This window comes from Mugil cephalus, chromosome 1 (genome assembly GCF_022458985.1).
Source record: "Mugil cephalus isolate CIBA_MC_2020 chromosome 1, CIBA_Mcephalus_1.1, whole genome shotgun sequence".
Classification (NCBI taxonomy): Eukaryota; Metazoa; Chordata; class Actinopteri; order Mugiliformes; family Mugilidae; genus Mugil; species Mugil cephalus.
Genome location: NC_061770.1, coordinates 1337458 through 1357977, shown reverse-complemented (window position 1 = coordinate 1357977; position 20520 = coordinate 1337458). Strand labels below are relative to the sequence as shown.

At 38.8% G+C, this 20520-nt stretch overlaps 1 protein-coding gene across 1 annotated transcript in view; it reads right to left on the bottom strand.

Annotated features, from left to right (window-relative positions):
• Window positions 1–707: 707 nt before the first annotated feature.
• Window positions 708–20520, bottom strand: part of LOC125000152 (V-set and transmembrane domain-containing protein 2-like protein) — a 43308-nt gene continuing 23495 nt past the window's right edge. The window contains exons 2-4 of the mRNA XM_047575578.1: window positions 8589–8758; window positions 7480–7524; window positions 708–1465 (exon numbers count right to left, since the gene is read on the bottom strand). Coding sequence (XP_047431534.1) covers window positions 998–1465; window positions 7480–7524; window positions 8589–8758 — 683 coding nt within the window. The 3' untranslated portion in view covers window positions 708–997. The remainder of the gene's footprint in view (window positions 1466–7479; window positions 7525–8588; window positions 8759–20520) is intronic.

Genomic DNA, 20520 nt, shown 5'->3' with positions numbered 1-20520 from the left:
CTCCTTGATGGCAGCAGCCATTCCCAGCAGGATGCAGCCTGATACAGACACACACACAGAGAGAAAAGGGTTTAGGAACATGAAGAACAACACAAAGTGTTGACCTGGCCTCCAAATTCACTGGTCAAGTACCTGCTAACAACATCCTGTTTCCAGACATCACAGGACACCCTCAGACGACCCATGTCCATTCTCTGATGGGTCACAACTGTTTTGTGACCCTTATCAGGTCATAATGTTATGCTTGATCAGTGTATACCACAACTGAAATGAAGTGAGACCATGCCTGTCCTTGATGAATTCCTGCTGAAGACAGCATATTTCTTTCTCCCACCGAGTAAACACAGAGAAAAGTAACTTGCTGAAGTTTGGATTTCTACATTTCCACTCCTTATTATTAAGTGCTTTAGGTAAAGAGCTTTGCAGTTAGACTTGAAAAGATTTCCATGAAAATAAGTCAGCCGAGTTTCATTCAGTGCACTCTCAGAATAAGAGGAACCAGTTCTTTTACTGGGGACAGATCCAGATACAAAATGTACAACATTGGACTTTTTCTGAGGGTGTATCAAACGACAGTAAGGCAGTGGAAGAAGTACGAGCATGAAAGCAGACCGTGTCATTTACAGTATCTAAAGTACAAGAGTGGAACAGAGCGTAGATTAATAGTAAGACAAGAGTCTTTTTTTTTTGGTGCTGTAACCAGGAACAGTGGAGCTGCCTAGATCTACACATCAGCACCCCCTTGCTGAATTTCACGTTGCCAGGCTTTATAGACAATGAACAGTCCAAGCCTGACCCACGTACAGCAAGAAAAAAGTTACATTTCCCACACAGTTTACAGCACTGTGCTCTGGATAAGTCATACTGTACATTTCTAGCGACTGTGGATTTGTGTACATGCGTGCACTGTGTGGGAAGAATAGCTTTTTTTTTTGGCTGTGACACACATCATGTTATACAATCCATGTGTAGTCTAATGCTCAGGTGCAATGACCATCTACAGCGCACAGCTTGGCTCATTGGTGCAGTCATTGTGGCTCTGGTTACTGTCCACATCCCTCTTCCTCAGCTCTCTGACTGCCTTGGGCTGCTGACTGCTGCTGCCATGGCTGTGGCCATGGTGGGCAGGTGAAGAAGGCCGCTTGCTGTGCTCCTGGTGGTGCCCGTGATTCTGGTGATGGCCGTGAGCGTGCTCCTTGATGCCACCGTGGGAGTCCCCGTCGTCCCCTACAATAAATCCCACTCCTCTCTTGGTATCATCCAAAACCTCGAAGTTGTCATTGTGGTTGCCGTCGATGGCATCGTTCTCTGGCACCACCTGCAGGTAGGCTCTGACTCGGTGATGGCGGGCACCGGCGTCATCACTGAAGTCGATGACACGACATTCGTAGGTGCCCTCATCCGACAGCTTTACTCGGGAGAGGCGGAGTTTATGGGAAATGTTGCTTCCTACAACTTTAACAACCTGAAAAAGACGGACATAGAAAGAGACGGAAGAAATTATGGAGAGAATGCAAAAGAAATAATGTGAACATGACCTTCCCTAAAAAGTAACCTTTAAAAAAACAAGTGGGAATTAGAGTAAAAACTATACATTTTAGTATTAGGGTTTGCAACCTCTGGGACTGAAAATAAAGCCGAACAACGCAGTTAAGTGTCCACTTAAGGCTGGCACCAAAATAATCAACTTTACAGAGGAAATGAACACAGTTGTATCCCAGTAGACCACTTCATTTTTGTTTTTGCTCTCTAATTGCTTATCATATAATACATGACTAATATATATATACCTATCAGTCCATTATCGAGTGTATTAAAATTAAGAAATGTTATGGTCTTTATATGACTCACCCACACAGACATGCCCTCCCCCACTGCATCCACACACACTTTACACGACCCCTCTCCACTGGCCCCAGAAGCAGCGGACAATAGCCACACAATCCCAACAATCATTACACAAAGACGAACACGACACAGGGCAGTTTTTAGACCAACCTGGCTGTGTCTGACCATTTTTTTGCCAACAGCAAACTGAAGTCAGCACTGAACTCAGTGACTCCATTGGTAACAAAAACTTTAAAAAGAAGACCTACACCAACATGGAGAAATAGAGAAATCAAACATTTGAAAAGAAACTGCAGGAGTGCTGAGAGGAGATGGGGGTTCATTATGAAATATTACGGGGACACATCAAAACTTACAATAACACAGTCAGACAGGTAAGAATACCTTTTTAATCAAAAACTAACTACAGAAAATAAAAACGACTCCAAATTCCTCTTCTCCACATTAGTACACTGTATACTAAAATACCCAAATTTTAAAGGATCCTCCAAAATACCTGGTGACGCCCCTTTGTGAGGACTTGACTGGTTCATCTCATGCCTCTCTCAAAGAAGATTCTTTGTAAGTCTGGATACCTGAACCCATAGGATTGAGTGTGGGGTTCCCCAGTGGTCAATTCTAGGCCCAACTTTCTTTAACTTATATATGCTTCCCCTGGGGGACGTCATCAGCTTCCATAGTTATGCTGATGATACACAGCTATACATTGCTGAAATTAAGTCATGGATGGCAGAGAACTTCCTACAGCTCAACCAGGACAAAACAGATGCTTTAGTCATTGGTTTACCATCTTAAGAATATAGCCAGAGTCTGCACCTTTCTCTCTCAAGCTGACATGGAGGTGCTGAGGCATGCTTTTATCTCCTGTTGTGTGGACTATAGTAATACTCTGCTCTCTGGTCTTCCCAAAAAGACCATTTCCAGTTTACAACTTTTACAAAATTCAGCTGTTTGTGTGCTGTTGAGGACCAGAGGGCAGAAACACATTACACCGGTTTTAAGATTGCTGCATTGGCTCCCCATGTGTTTCAGGATCAATTTTAAGGTTCTCTTAATAGTTTTTAAATGTCTTAAGGTTCTTGGGCATTCTTGTCCCACTTTTATCACATCAACCCTTACAGACCTTGACGCACCGGCCTTTTAACCATACCACAAGTTAGGTCTAAAACACACAGGGAGGCGGCATTTAGGTTGCGTCCTTGTCTTAAGCCTCAGTGTCCAGCCATGTCTCGTCAACAACTTTTACTGTGTATACTGGTGTGTGTGTATGTATGCGTGAATGTGTTTGTACAGTCCCCTCCAAAAGTATTGGAACAGCAAGGCAAATTCCCTTGTTTTTGTTGTTCACTGTTGTTCACATTTGGGTTTAAGATCAAAAGATGAGTATGAGACAAGAGTTCAGAATGTCAGCTTTTATTTCCTGGTATTTATATCTAGATGTGTTAAACAACGGATATATCACCGTTTGTATTACACTACAGCATTTTTAGGTGAGCAAAAGTAATGAAACAAATAATCTTAAAGTAAATAACATTTCATATTTGGTGGCACAAGCTTTGCTTGCAATGACTGCCTCAAGCCTGCGACCCATCGACATTACCAAACTGCTGCATTCTTAATTTGTGATACTATTCCAGGCTTTTAAGGCAGCTTCTTTCAGTTCTTGTTTCTTTCTTTCCTCTTCAGGAGGTTCTGCTCAATTGGGTTAAGGTCAGGTGAATTACTTGGCCAGTCTAAAACCTTCCACTTTTTTTTCCACCCGTTGAAGTCCTTTGTTTTGTGTGTTTATGCTTTGGGTCATTGTCCTGCTGCATAATAAAATTCCTCCCGATTAGTTTGGATGCATTTCTCCGTAAAGTGGCAGGCAAAATGTTTCTGTACACTTCGGAATTCATTCTGCTGTTACTATCATCAGTTACATCATCAATAAATATTAATGAGCTTGTTCCAGAAGCGGCCATGCACGCCCAAGCCATGACATTACCATGCTTCACAGATGAGCTTGTATGCTTCGGATCATAAGCAGTTCCTTTCTTTCTCCGCACTTTGACCTTTTCATCACTTTGGTGGAGATTAGTCTTGGTCTCTTGAGTCCATAACATTGTGTTCCAGAACCTTTGTGGCTCATCTATGTACTTCTCTCATCTCTGTTCAAATTTCAATCTGGCCTTCCGATACTTACTACTGATGAGTAGTTTGTATCTTATGGTATGGCCTGTATATTTCTGCTCTCGGAGTCTTCTTGGAACAGTGGATTGTAATACCTTCATCCCTGCACTGTGGAGGTTGTTGGTGATGTCACTTACTGATGTTTTGGGATTTTTCTTCACAGCTCTCGCAATATTTCTGTCATCAACTACCGTTGTTTTCCTTGGCTGACGTCTGTTGCTCAGTACACCACTAGTTTCTTTCTTATTCAGGACATTCCAAACTGTTGTTTGCTATGCCCAATGTTTGTCCAATGGCTTTGACCGATTTTCCTTCTGTTCTCAGCTTGAAAATGGCTTGCTTTTCTCTCATAGATAGCTCTCTGGTCTTCATGTTGGTTTATCCTCTTTAACAAGAAACGTATACTTTATAGGTTTCAACCCAGGCCAAAAAGTAGACTAGTCATGCAGAGCTATTTAATGTTTCAACAATCAACCTTAAAGGCAATACCTGGTCAACAAGAAACGCCTGTCAGTCACATGTTCCAATAGTTTTGCTCACTTGCAAAATGGATGGGTTCAAACAAAGGGCAGTATGTCCCGAGTTGTTTAACACATCAAGATGTAAATACCAGGAAATAAAAGCTGACATTCTGAAGTCTTGTCTCATACTGTGTGTGTGTGTGTGTGTGTGTGTGTGTGTGTGTGTGTGTGTGTGTGTGTGTGTGTGTGTGTGTGTGTGTGTGTGTGTGTGTGTGTTTGTGTGTGAAATAAATAAAGTTTGATTGATTGATGGATTATCTTTATAATTTGAGCAATATGCCAATTTACTCTTTTAAAAATAGACTTTTACTTTTGCCTTGCTAAAACTTTGACAAATGCTCCAGCATATGTTTCAGCAGATAGGTGCTGTTCATCTTTTTGGATGTACAATACGGGAGCAGTGAAAAACTGTAATTTACAACAAGTACATATTTTTTTTTCCTGAAGCACGGTTCAGAATTTGTCATCAGGTGTAGTTCTCCTAGACATTTCATAAACATAGCAGATAGTGTCATCAGTGAAAATGTATGGTAATCTGAGTCCCATGTCTCAGAACAACACCAGTTTGACATGCACTGTAGTCTCTCTACTTTTCTTTCTTTATAATGTCTTTCTGCAAATCAGTTCTTTTTCAGCTGGCGGCCTGTCCATCATAGCCTTTTCCCTTTTATTGTGTATGCAGAGCAAGAGCCATTTAAGATTAAGATTAAATGTCTGCAGCATCACAATAAAATACAAAGTCTTTTAGTCTGTAACATGCAAAAAATAATAATAATAAGACTGCTCAATTAGTCAAGTTGTCTGGTAATGACATTAGGGGAGAGGTAAGGTGAGGGAACATATACCTGTAGATGTATACCAGACCAAAGCAAATGGCATACAGGCCTTTGAAAAATTTGGGATTTGCTTTTACCACACTCATGAGAAGATCAGTACCACTCTCAAGTCTATCTGTTACATACAGTACTTATGAATCACAACTGAGAGACAATCAGCTTTGATTTGCATATAAAGAAAAGAGGGTCCCTTACTGCACCCGGCTCACTAATTTACATGTCAAGCACAGAAATGATGACTCCTGTATTCTCTTTGTTGCTGTAGGGTTGTCAGGTAAACAAAAGACTCACTGCTCCCTGTGCACAGATAATCCGTAATAAAGCCACAGCTTGTCACTTTTAATTTTGAACGTTTTTTTTTTTTAAAAAACAGTCATCAGTTAATTTGTAAGGAGGAAAAAGGAGGTGTAGACTTTTTACTTGTAAGCTGTTTCCACCCATCTAGTCCTTTATGTGAAGCCAAGCTAATCCTTTACTGGCTCCAGCTAAATATTGACTTTTTACTACTAGCAACACACATGAATTGTGATTAATATGACATAATCATGTCGCATTTTCCCAATGGAAAAATCCAACATTACAGTCATGACTGCGATATTGATCATGTCATCTAAGAATAAATAAGTATATTATTTCAGACCATCAAATTATTACTTCAATGGTATTAACATTCATCTTTTGTGTAAATTCAGTCAAACAAGATATCTCTGCACATAAAATCTCCCTGTGATTATCTGTTTAAGTACATACTGTATAAAGGGGTTTTTGTCATGAATTAGGGTTTGCTCTATTTAAAGGGGAAATTAACTTGGCATACATTTACATAGATGCATTAAGTGATAGAAGTACAAAGAAAGAACATGAGAACTGCAGCATAATGTAAGTCTGAAATCAATTCTGCAGTGTTGTCTGGGTTCACTCCACACCTCCTCATAGCCAATCACTCCCACTCACACATCCTCAGACAAAGGTGCTGTCTAACAAATTCTATTTGTGACCTTGAAAGTGTCAAGAGAGTACATGTAAAAGCTTTGTGTGTTTGTTCACAGAACCATTGAGATGATGAGTTCTGGGGACATCATCAGATGTGGCGCACAAAGATATAAATATAACTTAGTTTATCAGTCACCTTCCTCCTCATGATGCCAGTAGATGCATATGTCTGTGCAAGTGTATGTAAACGCTTAAGCAAAGTGAGCATTTTCGACTGTGGAAGTGGGCCAGTATCCATTATATACAGAGTGCTCATAATGATTTTCCAGCTGTACAGCCTGCAGTGTGTGACTCCACCCACACAAACACACACACATACACGCTTCCAGTCACCCAAATCACAGCTGGTGCTTTCATTACAGGGAATAAGCAGCAGCTAGCCTGTTGGGAGAAAGGAGAGAGGCTTCATGTTTTTGTGTGTGCATGTTTCTATATATAAAAAGCAAATTTGTATTAACCAATGCTCTGAAATATATTAATGTTATGTTACAAAAGTAGTGCAATTGTAAAGTCTGTGTAGAGAGATTCACGCAAGGGAATAGGTTTGTGTTAAGGTAATGTGCAGTAGTTCCTACACGCTGCAGTTAATTAGAGGGAAAATGCCCAAATTTTTAGTCACTATTTGGTCCTGGGTGAGTAACTAAAAGGCTCTACAAACAACAGAGGAGATATAAAACGTTGTGCAGACTTCCCAGTATGTCCCTTTTACTGTTTATTATTGGGATTTGGTGTTGTAGCCATAAAGATGCAAGGGCATTTATTAGAATCTGAAGAAAAGGCACTGCGGGTCATGCCCCCATGAGGTGGATACTTAACCACCCACGAGCACCAGCACTGCCGGCACTTTGGCTGACATTGTCATTTCTATATACCCACTGAAGATGAAGTCAATGTGTTATTTTGTCATCTGCAACGCTCACTGCACTGAGAGCAGCACCCAGTGAAAATCAGATCCTTGTGTGAAGTACGCCATAAGCACAACATCTGTGGATCATCTAGAACAAGAAATTTAAATGCAATCATACGCATTTGGTGCCTCATCTGATCATATAACACCAACGCAAACATGAGGACCTTAGTGGGAAATTAACAGCAGACAGTGCACAACTCACACTTATCTTTGTAGCATCCTTTGGCATCTCTTCTTCAGGATCCACCTAGGGAAAATAACAAGCACAGAGGAACAATTTAATCATAATGCATTTATTTATTTATTTCACAAAGTATTATGAGCATAAAATGGAAAATACAAGCGCCTACACACATGACTGGACATATTGTGTTCTTACTCTTAATCCAGGCATGTAATATTTTTCATTAAATCACAGTTAAAAAGGTTGTGTAGTCAGACAAATCTCCCTGATAATGTTCACATTTCAAGACCATATAGGTTTTGATTTCTTCTAGGTTATATATTTACTGCCTTTCATGTACAGTGAATCATACAAGAGCGGACAGACAACTAGCTGCCGAACATTGGTAAACATAGCAGATATTTTTTGGGTCATCTTCTGTGGACTCAGATTTAAAGCAATGCTGTTTCTCTGATAGTATGAAATCTGATATTAAATCAAAGCTAATGTTGCTTTCTGAAGGGTAGACAGGAGAGCAATTTACTTAGAGACTGTGGAAATGGTATTTTAGTATCGATGCATGTTTGGGGATTTTCTGCCCCCTAATGGCCAGAAAATTAATCAATGCCACTTAAAAGACTACAAGCGTAACATGTCTGCATAATTCCAACTTGAGTCTAAGTTCTGTTGTGTTTAGTTTTCTTTATCTTTTCTTTAGCATGTAGACTTTTTAGGGTAACTCTGTATTGATTTATTCTTTAAGCTATAATCCAAGTATCTATATCACATGACTGAAAATCTTCACAGTCAAAAAAACGATTAGACACACAAGCAGTCAAATAATCATTAGGATTGTAAACAGATAATGCAAATTATATTATTTTTAAATGAAAACACAACACGGAAATCTGAATCCTACTCGCACAGAAAGGACAAAATACCTGAAATCTTGGCAGTTAACCTTTTGAGCACAAAGGTGTTGTGATGAGAACCACAACCTATGAAAACTATAAAACCATTATAAATTGAGGTAAATACATACTATTTTAGCAACAGAGAAGGATCTGGTTGAGATTTATTCACAAATGTTGTAAAAGAGTTAATTATTTTACATTAGAAGATGGTCAGAGCTCCTGTAATGAACCTACTTCATTAGTTGTCCAGGGCTGCCTGTCTGTCCAGTCGAGATGGTTCCTGATGTACCACCACTGGATCTCCAGTGAATAGGAGGGTGTTCCCGCCCCTCTGAAGGAGCAGGCCATCTCCACATCCTGACCTCTCTGGGCAGTCATATCATGAGGCACGTCTGTGAACATGGCTAGGGAGACAGCAGAAAAAGACATGGTTAAAAAATGACTTCTTGTGGCTTGTTTTCAGTGCAGATGATGTTGACGTCCTAAAGATCTTGCATGTGAATTGTTATGAATGATTGCATATCTAAATGTGTTTCATAGCACTTAAAATTTTGCGTCAAAACAGTGATCATTAAATAGTAATGTGTAATAAAGCAGTTCAATCATTTTGTAATCCGGTTTTGCAATAGTTGATTAATCAGCGACTGGATATTTGAAATGATTCACCAAAGCAATATTACAACAGCCCAAAGAGTAAAGACATAAATCACTGAGTGAATTCTTTCTTCATTCCTATTCTAGATGCAAAAGCCTTGTGATAAGATTCAGTGATGGCAAGGCTGATAAAGGAAGCACAGTGTGAGAGTCTGTTGTGAAAAAAGTGAGAGAAAGTGCGAGAGACAAGAGAGTCTGTGTGTTAAAAAAATCTATAAATAAAATATGTTGGCTTTTTTTTTTTACTAAATAAATTGGTGGTTAAGCATCTCGAGAATGAATGACGACAAGGAGCATTGGTTTTGTATGTAGCTTTGTACCCTTGTAAATAAGTACCCCTTATCTCTTGTATTTCATAGTATCCCTTTAAAGGCCATACAAAAGGACCAGCTTGTTTTCACATGCTGAACTTGAATGAATAAAAAAGTGAAAGGAAAATCAAACACTATTCCATCTTTCACAGAGAACAGAGGCACAATCCTAATATTAGATGTGAATGAGATTGACCATCTGCTTTTTAATGAAATGTAATTACTGGCACACATCTAATTACTTTCAACACTGTGACTGCAACAGTGTTGTGGCGAAATTCCCCTTGAAACAACTTAGTTCGGAAATGTTTTCACTCTTGGGAACTCCTGTAACACAAATGAAGGGCACTGGAATCAGCAGCACATGATTTCCTGGTTCAGGAAAGTTAAATCTAGGTTAGTATCTGGTGTTATCGTAATCTCTTGGTCCCTCTGAACTCTCCCCTGATAGAAGTGTGACACATCTGTGGACTGCCTGGGCTATTCAATAGCAAGTGCAAGGCCTTCTGCAAACTTTGAAATGTCTTAACCTTTGCCCAATGCCCCCTTCCTCATAGATTTGTCTGGCTTATTCAGTCAATAAGACCAAGTCAAAGCTTTGCCAACTAAGTGCCGATTGTCATCTGGGTTCATGGATTAATCTTGCTGTTAAAGCAATGACGCTATGCTATGGATCTGTCTTGTATTACGAGAGCAGTACAAGCCTCAAGTCATACATCCCTCTTGTACATTGATCAAATCTGCTTGTATTTTTCATTTGTGAAACCCGAAACGCACCAAGTATCGATTTGACATTATACAACCGCAGCCAGCAACAATGCCCACAGCCCCTCTCTGTTAGACAATATTCAAGGCTGAGACATAAAAATTGGTGTGTAAGAGATAGAGCCTCTGAAGTTCCTTTCGGCAATGATAATATGTCTTTTCCCACTTAGCTGTGAAGCCCGTAATGCAAAATCCATGCACTTTTTTTTCTGGCTTACTGCTTCCTACATTAGGAGACAACTGGGAAATGTGATAATCATCAGCAGTCTATTGTTATGTAGGAAAGATCATCCAGAAATTTACAAACTCCACAAATCTGATATTAGGATGTGCCATTTCTCAGCCTGTCTCTTTCTTCATCTTCATCATTTTAATAATTGATACACTTATTTGATATTTTACAGTGAAAATTGAGCCAAATTAGAGGGAAATCTCTCATATCATTATTTTAAATATAATTATCTTTTACTACTCTAATTTACATTCCATTATTTCTTGTGTGAGTGACTCAAACATGTGACTTTCTAATGCTGTATCTCTTGGCAACAGCCATCTCTAATATCCCGCTTTCATTGTTGAGGCCATAAAAGGTTGAGATGAGTAGGGTCTACTCACCCTGAAGCGTTATCATTATCTACAAGATAAACAGCGGAAGGTTTCTGGCTACTGTTGCAAGTCAGGGCTCAAAAGAAAGCAGTGGTTGGGGAAAGCTGCAGAGGTGACTGTTGTTGTGTATTTCTTTGAGAGAAAAGTAACATACATACATAGCACACAGCAAGATCTACCTATGTGATCATTTTCATAATGCCAACACTTCAGAAATAAAGGCAGTTTTATATTTTTTAATTTGTGAGCAGTTGTTATGTCATGGGAAGTTGTATACAAAAACTATTTAGAGGCCTCCAAGGCTAAGGATTTAGCAAGATAACAAATTGGGATTATCCATATCCATATCTGTGTCCTCAGACATATTGTAAAAGTACAAAGAAACTCTACCTTGCCATTTCAGGAAATGTCACCAAACATGCGTGCATGCATAAAGGTGTGTAAGTTCCATTGTGGATATATGGTAGACTTTTTTCTGTGTGGGACTGGTTAGGACAACAGATGTGCTACCTACAGACTCTGGTCCATGAAGTAGACAATGTTTCTGACCAAAGCATTATTGATTATTGAATAGAGGGTTACGGTTCATTCACTAAATTCAAAGTGGCAAAGTAAATGATGCTTGTAGATTGTGTTGAATTTAAAAAAATATATAAATAAATAAATAAATCAGATATTCTTTTTGCATGGGGACATTACTGATTACCAGTGTTATAGAATAGAATAGAATAGAATAGAATAGAATAGAATAGAATAGAATAGAATAGAGGGTATGACTGTGACGTCACAGCAAGCGAAGTCTCCATGGTTACAGCCATCGAGGGGCAAAAAGTGACAGTGACAGTTGAGCATGGCGATAAGCTGCATTAGTCTGAATCATAGGCTTTAATAGCGTCTCATCTCATCTACTACTACCGCGTATCCTCACTAGGGTCGTGGGGGTTGCTGGAGCCTATTCCAGCTGTCATTGGGCAAGATGTGAGGTACACCCTGGACAAATTTTGCTTCGCGATTGACTGTACCAACAGATTTGAAAAGTGGTCAGAGATATATTTTTTACACATATCTCCGACTGCCAAAGAAAAGAAGAGAAGTAAATGGATTACGAATAAACAGCTGGAATCCAGGCACCGAAACCTGGTGTTGTGGTTTACATTTTGTGTCAGGTAATATTAGTTAATATTAGTGGCAGTACTTAACTATTTCAATAACAACTATACACAATAAACGGAATGCTCCTCGCCATCCTTTTGGCAAACGTCACTTCTCAGTAAAGCTCTTAGTGTTAGCATCTTTTATTTAGCTACATTTTTCATGAAGAAATGACCTAAAACTAAAACCAAAACTGAGGCTAATCCACTTTTCCAAATTCATACTAGTTCGTATGGATCATTTTCAAGTCCAATTGTCCTTAATTTGATCTGATAATCCACATTTTTCCAGGTCTTGCTCTATTTACTGATACGTTTCACTGTGTTCACTGTGCAACTCAGGGGGGTGTGGCCAAGGTGGCAGTGACCTCAATGCATACCCTCAATAGAATACAATAGAATAGAAAACCTTTATTTGTCCCACAGTGGGGAAAATGTAGTTTGGAACAGCATACATAGTGCAGAAAAGTAACACGAATAAAGAGTGGACTGTGTGAAAGATAAATAATAACATAAAAAAAAAATAGAAGAGAATAAACAATACACAAGTATTGGCATATATACAAAAAGTAACAAATTCACATTGTTTATTAAAGTCTTCTACAAAGACTTGGTTTATGGATAGTGGTGTTAGTTAGTTGGCAAGTATTTTCAAATCTGTGCAAAGAGAGAAAATCTTTGTAGTAAGATATTAAGCTTTTGTTTAGCGTAGTCTAACTAATGTCCCTATAAAATTGGTATAAGTTATTGCTGGGTTTTATCACAGAAAGGAAACTGGTCTTAGCTTCCCTGTTCTAAACTGTTGTAAACGTTGGTCCAGAAACTCGAGTCACTTTATTACCTGCAGAAAAAAAGATCTCTGTACTGTGTTCATCATATAGCTGTAAAATAATGTGCTATTTGTGTTATTTTGTTATTCTTGGCTTACTCCATCAATGATACCTCCAATCCTCATCCACACACATATTTTGTATTTAACATGCAGGGTCAACGAACTCTGCACATTCAGTTCAGATACTCCAGAAGTCTCGACCTCAGCTGTCCTGTATGCTTACCTTCACCTACCTATTGTTTGCAAACCATCTAGGAACACAAAGGCGGTTAGCAGTTTCAGATGTCACATTTGGAAATGCAAATGTCACATTTGGAAAAGCAGCTTTTGGTTAAGTATACCATAACACCTTAGCTAGTGATTAGCTAAATACAGTACCTTAGCTAGCAGACCCAATGACTGCAGTGAGTCTAGCTGATGAGACAGTTGGGATTGTAGGCATGCAATGAAATTATGTTTGGTGTCTCTTAGTATCACTGAACATTATACACACAAGAAAAACTGCAGTACATGCATGCCACCACCTCGGCTACAGTGAACACAAGGACAGCATGTCACTGGAATTAGTTACATTAGTTACAAGTACTGAATGGAAACTGTAATCCCTTACAGGGCCTGCTAAGATTTTGTAACAGTTTATAACATAAGTAACTCAGTCGTTCAGCAACCTCATGGAATAAAATACTAACAATAAAACTATCTGACAATATGGTAAATGGTCTTGCTCTTATATAGCGCTTTTGTACCTATTCAAAGGTACTCAAAGCGCTTTTACAGTCAGAGACACATCCACCCATTCACTCACACAGCACACACACATACCAATGCCAGTTGCATTGGGAGCAACTGGGGGTTCAGTGCCTTGCTCAGGGACACTTCGGCATATGGCTCACTCAGAGGATTGAACCGCTAACCCTTCGGTTCATGGACAACCCGCTCTACCTACTGAGCCATAGCCACCCGCTATGCTTAATATGCATACAAAAAAATAATGTGAGCCCAACTTTAGGGCATACAACTTCTGAACCTCATCACATTATAATGGTTGAAGAACTGTAAACATTATAATTTATATGGCATAAATTACATGCTCATAACAAAAGTACACAAATGCTTAGTAAACTAACTGATTACTCTAATGTTGACGTGGCCTCTGGATGCCAGAATAGCATTTACACTTCTTTTACCTCACTGCCACAGGATTTACAACCAGATAAGGGAAGATGGATTAAAAATGTACCTGCATGTACTTCCCTTTACAGTTTTTAAGGTCACATAAATAACACAAATACCAAACACAGTCGATGAAGGATGGAAGAACTTAGCCTCTCCCCTTATACCCTTCCATACTTAAAAAAAAAATCCTACATATCACTTTGCCAGTGCTTACATGTAATTTCACAGTTGCCTAACAAGGATATTGAGAGTACTGTCATGCATACACTTCTTTGCATTTTGTCAGCGGGCTTGTATAACCCAGACTCCTTTCAGAGCAACAATACACTGCTGCAACAGTCCGTTTTTTTTAATACATAAGGGCTCTGGCAACACTGAGGTTCTCTGTGCCTTTTCTGTTCTCAATCTGAATCCATCATGATTGGGCAGCCAGCAGCATCAGCCTCTGAATGTCAATGTTGTTCAGTGTGTGAGATGGTTGGTGGTGCACTGAGCTGCATATAGTACTCTCAAGACCTTTTCAGCTTCATGAAATGGCTTCATAACAGCTGAGGAAGTGGGTACAGTGTGGTAGGATGCACCATCTATTATAACAGTAATTAGACTGATGTATGCGCATCCTCTGTTACACACTTCCTTACACACTTATTTTTGTATTACAACACTAATTTTGCTATTTTCCCTAGTGGATATGTTTTCAATACAAATATTTTACAATATTAAATACAATAAAAGCAGACAATAAAACATTGAAAAATCCACTGTGTTTAGATAAAATTTTGGCGTGCCTTGTTGTCATACTGCAGGATGAACGTAAGACGGGTAGGACGGGCAAAATGCCTCACTGACGGCATTTTGCTTGATCTCGACATCTGAAGTGTCTAAAATTTTGCACAGGACTGTATGTAGTAGAGGGAATTCACTTTTTCCACAGAGAGGTCATGGGTAAGGCTTAGCAAGAACAGCAGCCTGGGAGCTGGCTGGAGTTTAATCTTCTTCAAGGACACTCCAGGACAGAGGATGCAATCAAAGCTACAACTTATAAACAAGATCAGATCTGTGTGCACCATTGTTTTAACACAATGCCATTAAATTACATGTTAAATTAAATTAAATTATATATATAAAAAAAGATTATATAGATATATATAATCTTTTTTTCTGTTTTCCGTGCTTACTTTTTGGAGGAGATACGATATGGACAGAACAAGGAATTGGATTTGAAACATTTGTCCGACAAAACTAGAAAACATGACGTGCAGCATAAGTCACATGCAAGTAGCAACCTCCAGGGCTTAATGATGAAGCCCATGTGGAAAAAACAGCCCAACAGCATTATTAAACATAGGTGACAGGTAACTTATATGAGGCTCCAGTTTGTTCGTCAGGCTAACGGGAGGCTATCAATAAAACCACCACCAAAGTCAGAACCAAAATAATAATAATACTTTTGTATTAAGTGTCTCAGTTTGGGAAATATTAATACACCATGTAAAGTAGGAAACATTCATGTTACTTGGTCCACACAATCTTAGGGTTACATCAACAGACTTGGTTCGGTTTGATGTGTTGAGCTGTGTTCAGTTATATTAAAATCTGAATGTTATATTAGAGTATGGATCCAGACATATCGTTAGTCTAAATGTTGAAATGAGGTTTTATGTTAGAAGTTGAAGTTAGACAGTACTGCAAATCGCGATTGAGGAACCAAAATGTGAATATTTGTAATAATAGTTCGTACACGTACACATTCTGTACATATAACACATAGGCCTACATTATTTTATGTCTATTTGTCTGTGTAAAATTTGATCCAGATGTTCTACATGAGATGAAAAATTGGACTATCAGGACTGGGCAGAAAATTTGGGCTGAGAATACTTTGAAAATCATCACTTATAGCCCAGACATGTTAAATTTGTCCATGTTTTGACGATTTTCACTTTAATTTGTCACTTTTGCTCTTAAAATTTTTATGATTAATTATTTATTTGTATGTATTAGTATTTGCTTGCAACATAATTAATTGAAATGTGACCCATAATTTGTACAGAACTCTGATATTAAAAAAATAAAAAAAAAAAATAAAAAAAATTATAAGACAATAATCTGTAAATCATACCTGTTTTTAATATATTAGATTTTAGGCGGGACAAATGGCATCAAACTGGGAGATAGGCCACCATGTTAAAAGGCTGCTAGCACCGATTAGCCTAGGTCGGTAGCCTGAGCTAAAGTGCAGAGTTGGGTGGCCGGGTTACAACCATCGACTGTATATACTAGCTTTCAACGTTGAGGCTGCTTGACTCCGCCACAACATGATCCCTTTGTCCATATTTGGAATATCAGAGTGTGGGCGGAGTAAAGGACAACCAACATGGCGACTGCAGGTTTAAGTTTTAAGGTTCTCAAGGTTTTCGGTTGAGCGATCTTTCAGATGGTACCGTCGTCAGTGACACTGGCTTCAATTGCACAGGACACGCGAGGTCGGGATTCAAATCCCGTTTAAGACAGAACATGATTTTTTTTCCATAGTACATTGTCGGTTGTCATACATTCAGTAAGTGAAAATTCTCAGCTAAACCTGCATAATTTGAGTTTTTAGAAATACATATATATATATTTCTCAGTAGTTGTCCATTTTTTTATTGCATGGCTGTTTAGAAACTTATAAACATGTCTTATTTCATGTCCAGTGTTAATTCAGTTATTTCCTTGAATAAATTTGAGAAGTTGAAAATGTTGTCACATTTGGGTCTTGTCATTGAAGTGTGATGATGGGTCCTGAAGCCAGACCAGTTGAGAACCACTGATGTAGAGTACTACAAATGTATGTGTACCTGTAATTGATGTGTATTGTAGATGATGTTTCTTTTGCTCCTGTGTTAACTATTAAATCGGTATTATGATTTGGTAGCCCACCCACCAAATTTCACCACTAGCCGCCACTGATTCTGAGTACAGTAATTTGGCCATGCAATAGCAGATGTATGCATATGATTGTTTGACATTTTGAATGTACATACAATTATGTATTTTTTCTGCATGTGTATGTTCAGTGGATCTACTTGAAGACTCACAGCGACTATTTGTATGTATATGTATATGCACACATGCATATCCTATGAGTGGACCTTCATCATCCTTGTCTCTGCCAGCTCACCAACTTGAGCTGAGTGTCCTGCTGTTTTGGCCCAACTCCCAGCTGCCAGCCGGCCTCCCTGCAGCGTAGGTCAAACACTGTTTTCCCTCTTAATCAAATGAAAAAGGTTAAAAGGAGAACATGGCTTCCTGAGCCAGAGAGTTCAGCCAGAACATCAAGGACGAGTCCTTTTTTTCTGGAATTCAACACAACAAAGGTCCACCTCTGCACAAGAAATTATTAGCACATCATCGCTCAGCAATTATTCCCTCACAAAAACACAAGGAGAGCAAAGAGTTCAGAATAACAGCTAAACCCTTGTATTACAAAGCAGGTCGAGATGAATGTGTTTTAAGGATCTCTCGTCTCAACAAACATGTCTGAGAGCAACAGCAGGCAAGTGAAGATGTTCAATTTAAGAGTGTGTGAACAATATATGAATAACAATGTACTGAAAATACCAATATTGTCACTAGAACAGAACAGAAAAATACTTTATTTTTACTTTATTCATCCCCTGGGGGAGTGACCAGTGGCTTAGCGTAGCAAACATACACAAACATCAACATGACGCACCAAGAAAAACAACTAAATCAACATAATAGCAGCAGTAAAAGCAGTGCAAAAGGAAGAGGAAGACTGGTAATATATATATATATAAGACCCTGTTAACATGTATGTCTGTGCAAAAGAGCTGAGTGGTGGTGGTTCAAAACTATGTACAGTTGGCCGGACAAGTTTACATTTTACAAGAGAGCATTTTAACATTTAAACAGTGGTGTTGTACAGACTGATGGCTGTAGGGACACTGTGGGGATTAAACCTTTAGTTTAGTTTAATCAGTTTGGTATTGCCTGAATAATTTGTTGATTGGTTAACATGAATCTTTTCCATCAGCAGCAGATCTAGTTGGTGATATATCAGCCCTCAATCGCTTTCCATTAGGATGATAAAGCCACATGGATCTGGTTTCTCCTGCAGAGGTCTGATTTTGCTCGGTAGGGCTGCATCACTTGTCTGGCTCAGAGCCTTTGGAACAATAAGAAATTCAACACTTGAGTTGAGGCTATTTCTGTCTTGTGTTCTGTGCTATGCATAAAAAGACTTGCAGGCAGTGAGGCGCCTGGAAGAGTGAGAAGCACGGCCACCTTCAAGTCAGTTATAAACGATCAACTCTAGGAGCCAGCAACGATGGTTGATAATGGGGTAAAAATATCCACAATAATTGATTGTGGTCACTTCAGTACCCACAATGCATACATACACGCCCACCAACAGTACAATCTGTAAATCTGTCAATACAGATGGCCTATTAATCTCTTTATCTTTTGTATTTCTGTTTGTTGTATTTTTATCCCTACCATATTGTCTGCTGTTGTGACAGTTTAAATCTGCAATAGGTTTATTAAATTATTGCTAAATTGCTGGCAATACTGAAAGAGAAAAGATAAATTAACTTTGCCAATGCCCATTAGATACATTGGTCTTGCATACATACACAAACACTGGTATGAACTGTACATATATTGTGGAGAATAACCAGCCTCTTTAAACAACTCTACCAGCAAAATAAAAAGTAAATAAAGATAAAATAAAAAGAAATATATGTACGAAAAAAATGGAATATGAGAAAATATGAGGAAGTGCGAAGTGGAATATAAAAGTAAGAGCAAAAGGTAGTAATAGTATCTGGATACTGAGACACAGGACAAAGTGACATTTAGAGAGCTAACATTATCGAGACAGCCAGAGGTTACAGCATCAACAGTCTTGAAATAGAGACACTCTCAGTACAATAACACACAGCTTCCTCCAAGTTCCTCCTGGTTCATGAGTGCTGCCATGTAGTGTGTGATATTTAAACACAGCGTACAAAATATCACCAGCAACCAGCAATTTAGTTATTTTCTACTAATCTATTTACAGTGGTAATCGCTGATGGATCAAAAACTGAAACTGAATCATTCCTACACACATGCTGTGTAAATAATTAGCTTATCATAATCCAGTGCTGTGTTCAGTGTGGGTCTTTTTATGCATGACTACATATGTGTTAAACCTTCCTCCCATGATACTTTTCCTCATTGTAACCCATCTGCTTCCAGTTGGCTGTACCTGAGCCTGACTAAGGTGCTGCATGCAAAATCATGGTGGGAAAAAGAAAGTCAAACATGCTCCCTTGGAAAGCTTATGACAGACAAAAATAAACCAATAAGATCTATCTATCTATTTTACATGTTAAATTAATCTATTCTGAGGTTTTGTGGTGCACCGTTTTTGCTCAGTAATGGACCACAGAGACAAAAACTGAACACATATTTAAACACACTGGGAAATGGAACTCCCAGTGGGTTAAGCCACACAGCAAGACTGAACCCTCTTTCTCTGCAACAGCTCACCCATCCCCCAAGCTAAGAGACCTTCAATCTCTCTGCTTCTCTCTCTTTTTTATTCCATCCAGACTTGCCAGGCAGCTTCTCAGAAATAATTAGCGAGTAACGAGTCTCTCACATGGCCTCATAACAAGCTTCACGCTCTAATAATGAGCTTCTAAACAGTTCTGTGGTAAACAGCTGCCATCAGTTATACAGAGAACCTGCCGCCAGCCTTAAGCTCCAGCAAAACCCAAAGACAATCCAGTCTGAGCAAGCAGAATTCACAAGACTGTTTTGTCTCTTTGAACATGTTTGGACTTTTGTGAAGATTCACTAATGAGAAACCACATATGAATTCAACACAGAAAGGCAAAATGGGAATTTGCTGTGCCTATTGCCTATTCATAAGTCTACAATATTTCATAACTTTCATCAGTAGTCCAAACAACAGAAGGGGATGAATTGAAGTGTTTCCACGGTATAATAAATGTAAAACAGTTTGGGGACTGGGGAACTGATAGATGCAACACAGAAAAGAAGTGTTTGTCCTCTCTAAAGCCACCTTCACAAAATCTACAACACTTGTGGAAAAGCAAATCTCCTTTCTGCCTATACTAACACGGTTTATTATGGTCTTAACATGGCTTTCCATGTGATGAAGGAAACTGTTGAGTGACAAGTCTTAGAGGACCAGGGGCACATTCTATTTAAAAACAGGAAAGCTATAGCCTGGAAGCAAACTTCCCCACCCACAAATATATTTTTGTGGCTGAACGTCGGTCTGGGTTCACTCTGTTGGGAACTGCTTATGCTCCAATAAAGATCTGGCTAATCAAATCATTTGGGCGGGTATTTACGCAACGATGGACAAAAAAGCATTATTGTAGTTATACATCATCTTAGCATTTTACAACAAAATGATTGGCTCTGATTGGTTGTAGGACAGTTTCATGCAGAGCTATTTTTTTTCTGTATGGATTGAAACAAACCCCATAATGAAATCCAGATGTGTTACCAGACTCTGATTCTGAAAAGAATTTAGTTTGGCTACAAATTCTGTGTCAGATTTAGTTTGTTTCTTAGTGGTGAAATACAACCAGCATATTTCTTGTTTACAGTGATAAAACATATCCTCAAAAATATAATGTGTCAAT